We start from the raw sequence: 9303 nt of genomic DNA on the forward strand, positions 1-9303 counted from the left end.
TTTGCGTTTTCTTCTCCTAAGTTAGAAATGTATTTCAGAATTTAAGATTTGAATGTAGTGGGAACTGAATTCATGGAAATAACGTTTGTTTTATATTTTTGATGAATGTCGTGACAGATCTTATTAATATCATTAATGTTTTATCTTAATATCTCAGGGCAGACCCTACGACAGTTCTGTGAAAAGGTATTTTTCTATGCAAATATGATGTGTAGAATTAAAATACACACACTCTTTCACCTTTGAGGTTTCTTTATTTCTTATAACTGTAATCTTGATTATAAAAAACATTTATGCGTTTATAGAAAGAAAATATGATTGTTAAAAATCTAATTAAATGGTGTGAATATTTAAGAAGAAGGAACTTACTTTAATTGTCTAAAGAATCTGTACTTAAATACAAAAACAACATATCATTGCTATTCGTTTCACAAAAATAAAATAAATCGGATTGGTAATGTAATGTGAGATCTGGTAATAAATGATTTCTAGTTTTTGTGTCTAATCATCATCACAGTCTGTTTTAATGCTTCCTTTCCTTTCCAGTCATACCATACCGGGTAGCTTTTACCAGTCACACCAGACTGTCCGTACTCTCCGTTAAGGTTTGAGGTGGTACAATTGTTGTACCACCAGGCTCCGCGTCGCTTTTCAGCACAGTTAACAGTACTCCATTTGTCGTTGTCCTGATCCTTTGTACTAAATTGCATTCCACTGTGATAATCCAAACTGTCACCTACAACAGAGTTTATATAACGTTGTAATCTATAATTCAATGAGAAAATAACATAACATCGTAACCTGCACAGTTATCACTGTTGTCCTAGACTCATGTATACTGTAGGTTATTAGTAAATATAATTTGAATGTGTATGTACGTTATATCATTTATCTTGATTATTGATGATATCACAAGTGCTTTTAAGTGGTTTTTTTGCTTAGTCATTTTGCTGCATGTTGTTTAATTAATGATTACAAAAGTAATCACACCGAAATGAGTCTACATACTTATTTCATTTATTAGCATTGCAATACTAAATATTCAAGGAATGAAATAATAATTACCCACGTTATACTGTATAACCTTGAAAGTTTGATTGGGACAGTTAACGCGTTAAAGAACCTTGAAAGTTTGATTGGGACAGTTAACGCGTTAAAGAAAGTTTTTTTTTTTAAAGAGATTAAAATATTGCAATTCATTTTTTTACAAGTATAACTTGCGTTGTTATTTAAATTTTTCTTCATAATATAATTTTTTATCATTTTAAAGTGTAAATATTAAGGTAATATCCATTCAAAAATGTCTTTATAAAAAACGAAATGAAAATGTGACATCAAGCAAAACTTTCTTAATGTATGTCAAATTGTGACGTAAGCAACAAACTCTAAATTATATAAATCAATTTTTCTATCCAGTCAAAATAATCCGATCTAAATTACAAACTGATATTTCAATCCCTGGTGATGACTGAACAATATATATTGCATCATTGTTATGAGTAAATCTACCTGCGGTTCCTGAATACCCCGACACTGGAAGTACGTATTTACTGTCTTCGTTCCCAACATAAAATGTGGAGTACTGGGCGAATACTTTGTCACCATTAAATCTTTGTAGCTCAACCCGGAGTTCCTGGCCTTTGTTCTTTGTCAACTCATAGATTGCGTCATTTCCTTAAAAAAGGGGAAAGACAGGCATATTACTTTATGGCACATATTTCTTCAAAATTGTTTTTTCTATTCATGTAACACATAATGTGCTTCGTTGACTTGTAGACAAATATTGTAGTACTAGAGAGATTTGTAATATATTGTTGATCAATCAATTAGAGGGGATAGGGAAGCTGAAATGTTTCAATTTTTCATAATTATCTACCATATTGTGACTAGTATTTACTTTCTTGTTTGATGTTATAACACATATTGTAAATTAAGGGGGCCGACTATAGTTTTATTGTGTAAAAACTACAATAGTGAAACTCTTCATTTTTATACCATATGTAACTTACATTAACTTCAGTTAACATGCAAAGTTTGGGGGAAATCTACCGTCCAGGTATTTTTTAGGGATCGTCTCAAAATACAGGTACATTTACTATAGGATTATATAGGAAAATGCCATTTTTTAGCACTCTAAAGCTAATTATACAAATACTACAATAGACATTTTGTTCAAACTATAATATTTTATGAGTAATACTATATTATACAATATATGTAAGAAACACAAAGTTCTACCGTCTTGTTAACAGAGGGGGCATCTCAAAATGCAAAAAATTAGCATATTTTACTATTTTTATAGAGTACTACAAAATATGACAAACATAATTGATTCACCTGAAAACATAATAAAAAATGTTGGAGATGTTCTAAAATTTCTTTGTTTTAAATTTTAAGAGTGTATGTTTATTACTTTTTCTTTAATAATATTTTTATTACCCCTTTCTTTAAGAGCTACAGATTAACATAACATCAAAAAGACACTGCAGCGACGTCAACCTACCTATCAATGGCAAAATCGGTTAAATAATCAGTTATATCAAATCGTAATTACATTTTTATACCTATAATTTCTTAATTTTGTTTAATTTTTTAATAATTAAGCGAAAAAAGTTGCATTAAAACAATAAATACGCCTCATTTTACTATGATGCGCGAAATATTGCGCAATGGAAACTATAGTCGGCCCCCTTAAATGCCTATCACCTTTCTTACGCAATGAAAATGACATAAACATTTTTATTTTACAATTTATATGTTCAAAAAATTTAACAACCTGTATCATCAAAATTTTTAATAGTTATCAATTAGTTCGATGAAAGGTGTAGAAACTGGAATGTTTAACACAAGACTGATGTAAAGACACTATTCTGTAAGAATATATATATATATATATATATATATATATATATATATATATATATATATATATATATATATATATATATAGTTGAAAATAGTTCACAGTCGATTTCACACAGGTGAAAAAAATTATAAAAGAAAAAGAAAATGAAGTTTCCAAATTTCATTTAACACAAGCGCTTTCTGGATCTCATAATCCGTCTTCAGGTGTACATAAATTGAACTGATTGTTTTGCTTAGTAACGTTAACTATGACGTCATGACATCATGAGAGTCTTTGCAGGGAAGGAAGTAATCTATGACGTCATAGTATGGCTACGTTACGTAAAAGTTAGGGAAAATCAAATTGGACAATAATGGACAATACATCACATATTTTTCAGTCTCAATAAACAAAGTAAACAGAAATTCTAATTGATGATATATAAAATTAGGTAATTTCTCAATGTTAATGTTTGTTCAGTTTTGGTGAAAAAAGATTTATGAAGTAGTTTTCTTTTGCTAATCTCATTGCAGTGGAATCGTTCCTAAGTTTATAAAAGGGGAACACACAGTAGTTTCCTTGTGAGCAAATATCGAAATGTTCACTGCATGGCGTGTTTCTTAGGCTCGGATTGTTAATTTGTTGGCGATGTACGCGCATGCGGGCGGTTAATTGGGTCCCGGTCTGGCCGATGTATTCCTCTCCGCAGTTGTTACACGTAATACAATAAAGGAGGTTTTTGCTCTTACAGGTCATATTTTCATTCACAAGAAATGTTTTTCCACACTTGAAAATAATAGAGGATCCTGTTCGTAGGTTAGGACAGGTACCGCATCTCGGATCACCGCATCTTGTTACGGAATATTGTTCTGGAGTGGTGTTGAATTTAGCTCTGGTCAATAGTCTTTTTAAATTTGGCGGTTGTCTTTGGCTGCGAATCAAATCCGATTTTGGTATAAGTTGATGAAGATCATTATCCCGTTCAATGATGGTAAAATTCTTTCTTGCCTCTTGAAATATATTAATGTGTTTCGGATTGAATGTTGTTACAAAAGGGATTAAGAATGGATCTTTGTCCTTTTTTCTGGTTGTTCTTAAAATATGCTGCGGAATTTTCTTGGATTCTTCTACGGCAGAAAGGATAAGATTTTCTGGATAATGTTGTGCTAGAAGAAATGTTTTTAGTTCGGTCAACCTTTGATTTCTAGTTTCTGTATCTTTCACAGTCATACAAATCCTTCTGGCTAAGTTGTAAGGGATATTTCTTTTGGTGTGAGTAGGATGGCACGAAGTGAAGTTTAGATATTGGTGCGTATCTAAACTTCACTTCGTGCCATCCTACTCACACCAAAAGAAATATCCCTTACAACTTAGCCAGAAGGATTTGTATGATTGTGAAAGATACAGAAACTAGAAATCAAAGGTTGACCGAACTAAAAACATTTCTTCTAGCACAACATTATCCAGAAAATCTTATCCTTTCTGCCATAGAAGAATCCAAGAAAATTCCGCAGCATATTTTAAGAACAACCAGAAAAAAGGAAAAAGATCCATTCTTAATCCCTTTTGTAACAACATTCATTCCGAAACACATTAATATATTTCAAGAGGCAAGAAAGAATTTTACCATCATTGAACGGGATAATGATCTTCATCAACTTATACCAAAATCGGATTTGATTCGCAGCCAAAGACAACCGCCAAATTTAAAAAGACTATTGACCAGAGCTAAATTCAACACCACTCCAGAACAATATTCCGTAACAAGATGCGGTGATCCGAGATGCGGTACCTGTCCTAACCTACGAACAGGATCCTCTATTATTTTCAAGTGTGGAAAAACATTTCTTGTGAATGAAAATATGACCTGTAAGAGCAAAAACCTCCTTTATTGTATTACGTGTAACAACTGCGGAGAGGAATACATCGGCCAGACCGGGACCCAATTAACCGCCCGCATGCGCGTACATCGCCAACAAATTAACAATCCGAGCCTAAGAAACACGCCATGCAGTGAACATTTCGATATTTGCTCACAAGGAAACTACTGTGTGTTCCCCTTTTATAAACTTAGGAACGATTCCACTGCAATGAGATTAGCAAAAGAAAACTACTTCATAAATCTTTTTTCACCAAAACTGAACAAACATTAACATTGAGAAATTACCTAATTTTATATATCATCAATTAGAATTTCTGTTTACTTTGTTTATTGAGACTGAAAAATATGTGATGTATTGTCCATTATTGTCCAATTTGATTTTCCCTAACTTTTACGTAACGTAGCCATACTATGACGTCATAGATTACTTCCTTCCCTGCAAAGACTCTCATGATGTCATGACGTCATAGTTAACGTTACTAAGCAAAACAATCAGTTCAATTTATGTACACCTGAAGACGGATTATGAGATCCAGAAAGCGCTTGTGTTAAATGAAATTTGGAAACTTCATTTTCTTTTTCTTTTATAATATATATATATATATATATATATATATATATATATATATATATATATATATATATATATATATATATATATATATATATATATATATATTTAACTACCAGCACATCAGATGGTTACTAATATTGAAATTTCTGTAAATACTTGAAGAATTCTACTCCTCCTACAGACTTGTCTTATTTTAATATAATGAGGCCATGCTGAGTTCAAGTAGACTCCACTTAGAAACATACTATCTTTAACAGTTTCTTTTTATTTTAATGTTGCCATGGTAACTAAAATCAAAATTTCTGTAATGTTCTACGAAAATGCTACTCATCCTAACAGTTTTAATCTGATTGCTATTTTGCCACAAAGAGATACTTAATCAAAGATCATTATTTTATAATTTGCTGTTCCAATGTTTCAAGTTCAAGTGCAACTTTTCCTTGTAATAAGTACAAAGCAGTAGAGCTACAGTCTCGACAGAGACCTTTGGCTAAAAACTCTAAGAACATGCCATTGGCGATTCAAAATATTACCCATAAGGATTATATTGGAAATAAAATTAAAATTAGAATTATATAATTAAATAAAATATAATTAAAATTAGAATTATATTAAAAATGTGGTATCTTGCCCAAGTCTGGTAAGGTTCCTCAATTTTTTGTGAGGAAACTTGTTTAAGGAGCAATACTTCAAAGGCAGATTCTTTGGGAAAATTATAAATATTTGAGAAACGTGTTCTCTGACATTAACATTGTAGAAATTGCAATGTCAGTTATCTTGACAAAGATAAAAATAAAATTTCAAATTTATGGTCCATAGATTTAAATGTTCTAATGTCGACAGAGAATAAGGTGTTAACACGATATCGTATAAATTGTTCCTTCATAACTTTGTTGACAATATTGAACTTGTCAGGGAAACTGTACATGAATACATGTATATTCTCCTTTTATTACGAGATTCAAATTAATGAAGTTTTATAATACATGTATTTCTGCATAAGATCATACCTATCCAATAGTTCTTAGAGGCATTCCCAAATCCGTGTTTATACTCTATCCATGTCCTGTAAAAATTGACGTCACCATCGTGACGTTTCTGAATGACCTGTAAACAATGCTATATGTTTTGTTATATTGCATCTGATTCAAATAGCTTTGTAATATTTTCTTATTTACCTGTAAATTCGAGCGAGAATATAAGTTACTATTTACTATTTGGTGATATAGAGGTGATATGGGACAAAATCGTGTAATATAGAATTGTTTAAGAATTTATCATTGTAATTATATACACAAGTTAAAGGTTTTAATAACAAATTCCAAATCGAAAACTTGAGACTTCAAAAACTTGTGGGTCGTTTCTTTAATTTCTCTCTGCCTGCGAGTACAGAAAAAAAAATCTGAATTGCAGTCCAAAATGCAACCGCCTTTTGTTATACAAGGGTTTATCCCTTAATACGCTGTAATGTTAAGGCTTCTCATAGCTTTCAATGCGTTTAAAACGTAACACTGCGTTGCAAAGGTCGATTTTGAGTATTTTTTAAAGTTATGTACTTAAGTACAGCCAATCCATATAGAGAGTTATCTTGGCTATACATGAACATATTTGTTACGATTACACATGACCTTGTTGATCACGTGACGGCCATTTTTAATTTTGTTAAATGTTTCACATAGCCTGGTTCCCTGTCCCTGTTTTGCTTAATATATATACTACGCATCACTAGGTAAGGATGAGATAGGGGACCAGGATAGTGTTTCACACAAATCGCTTCGGCGCAGGTGAATAATACAATTATTATAAACTTTTTGTCACGTAAAACAAAGCTACCATACATTTTTCCCAAGCAAGATTCAGTTAGGAGGGGAACTCTTCATATAGATTTCCACAAAGGATCCCCAAATTAATCTTCATTAATTAACTGCGCCAGGCTTTTTATACACATTATTTGAATTCTGCTTCTATCCGAGGGTATAAAAAGGCCAGATGTCAAACGTACATGTATATATCCGTCTGTATTTTAAAGGTAGAGATTTTTTTTACCGGGTGGTAAATTCCAGGTGAGGGAGGGGCTTTCTTTGTACAGGTGTGAATGCCTTGGGGCTAGCAGTTTACCTGTGATCATATGTCTCCTAATCCCTGTACACAGGAAGTGATTTAATACACAGTGAAATACCCAAGGTTTCAAACTGTACCTGTGTTGGGGATTTTGAGACAATTTTAAAATTAAGAGTAAAAAGGTTTTTCAATCATATATTGATTTAATTTTGACTGTTTGAAAACATACTATAAAAGATTAAATTCTTGTCTGAATAAAAAAAAGAAAATATTAGCTTCACACAGCTGCTCTGAATTTTATCTGAATAACATTTAGACTTAAGGTTTACCCCTTCAGCATAGTAAAATTAATATATTAATTATTTGAAAATAAAAGTTTTATGTACCAAAGGTTAATTTAAAAAAATGCATATTATATTATTCTAATTCTTTCAAATACAAAAGATATATTTAATTCATATATTATCGGTCATTTTAAAAATTTTCATAGTAATACATGTACAGTTACTGTATACCCTAATTGGTAAACATCAAAGGATCAAACGTTAATTAGAAGTTCACCATGAGTCCCAAAGAAGGTGTACAGGGTATACACAGGGACCAGTAAGTAAATGTCAATCAAGCTCCAGCATCCAATGATAGACCTTCATGCACTTGATTGACAGGGTTACCAAGACCAGGTATATTTGAAGGCGGTGCTAAAAATATCTGCCTTTAAAGACGCTGACTGTTAAACAAGAGAAATGAATCAAAGTTTTCAAAATTATTCGTATATATTAGATTTAAAAAAAAAGGATTAAGACACGTTTATTTTACACTGACTTTCTGACATTTTACATGCAGATTGAACTAAGGTGTAAAGTTTATGACACTCTCCCCATCATAAAAGCTTGAGTTTGCAATGACGTGATGTAGAATTCAATCTTTATGTCATGCATTTGTAGTTCATGTACAGAGTACACTGCGATATTCTCTGAGAAACCTTTATCGTGCCTGCATATTTAGCAAGTGCTTTTTATCAAGAAAGGAGGTGGTCTATCGATTGCAATTCCATATTTAGGTGCTTATTTCGCAAGGCAGTTAACAGGTCCCAGCCAGGAAGAGATACAATATCTTTTTTGTTCTCATGACAACCTAAAAGACCAGCACCTGTCTTAAATTTCTACAGGTAGAGTTGAAATAGCTAAGAAAAGGAAATTTTATTGTGTATTAGGTAATTATTGAAAAATGAAATTACTACTCACCGTCCAACCTCCTCCATCTGTCGTCATGTCACAGAAGACTTCTTTCCGGGTGTCAGTGTAAATAAAGTACACCCCATTTTGTCCTCTCTTGCTTGGGTCTCTTTTCACAATATCTGAACAGTCTTTATACAATTTTTCCATTCAGTGTAAAAAAAATTCATTTATCAGAATAAATACCTTGATACTAGTATTAACAAAGCTTACAATGATTACCATTTGCAAAGTATTTATGAGAATTTCATAATAGATTTACATGAATATCAACTAGTCTTTAAATTTAAATAGATTAAAAACTTGTTGAATAAACAAAACGCGTTGTTTGGTCATGTCAAGAGTGATTGTATTTGACTTAATGATAGGTTGTATTTGCTGACAAGGTCACTGCATCGACTATAAAACCTGCGAATTGTTGAATTCAAGCAAGACTTGCTTTATCAACTTCTTTGTCTAGTGCTTGTCTTGTTAAAGTAATTTTTTGTATGTAGAGCATGCTCCTGCGTAGTGAATCAACTGCGAGACCTTACATTATTATATACTCAATATGCAGGTGACATGCGTATATTGCTAAGAGAAAGAGAAAGACAGTACGTAGAAGTCATCATATTCATCAACAGGTTTTTGATGTTAGGTAGCCATAAAGAGACTTGTGAGACTCTGTGGATTCTTTAATTCCGAGCTTACTAGAATATTTTGTGTA

The 9303-nt window shown here is 31.8% G+C and overlaps 1 protein-coding gene across 1 annotated transcript; it reads right to left on the minus strand.

Annotated features, from left to right (window-relative positions):
• Positions 1–269: 269 nt before the first annotated feature.
• On the minus strand, positions 270–8747 carry LOC134274113 (fibrinogen-like protein A). Its single transcript, XM_062756366.1, has 4 exons — positions 8607–8747; positions 6312–6408; positions 1510–1674; positions 270–736 (listed from the first exon to the last, which is right to left on the minus strand). Exons 1-4 carry the CDS (start codon positions 8745–8747, stop codon positions 489–491), a joined length of 651 nt encoding a protein of 216 aa, XP_062612350.1. The 3' UTR covers positions 270–488.
• Between the last annotated feature and the right edge of the window lie 556 nt (positions 8748–9303).

The sequence above is a fragment of the Saccostrea cucullata genome, unplaced genomic scaffold, assembly GCF_032062105.1.
Source record: "Saccostrea cucullata isolate Sc308-1 unplaced genomic scaffold, CSIRO_AGI_Scuc_v1 ctg7804, whole genome shotgun sequence".
NCBI classification, from domain to species: domain Eukaryota; kingdom Metazoa; phylum Mollusca; class Bivalvia; order Ostreida; family Ostreidae; genus Saccostrea; species Saccostrea cuccullata.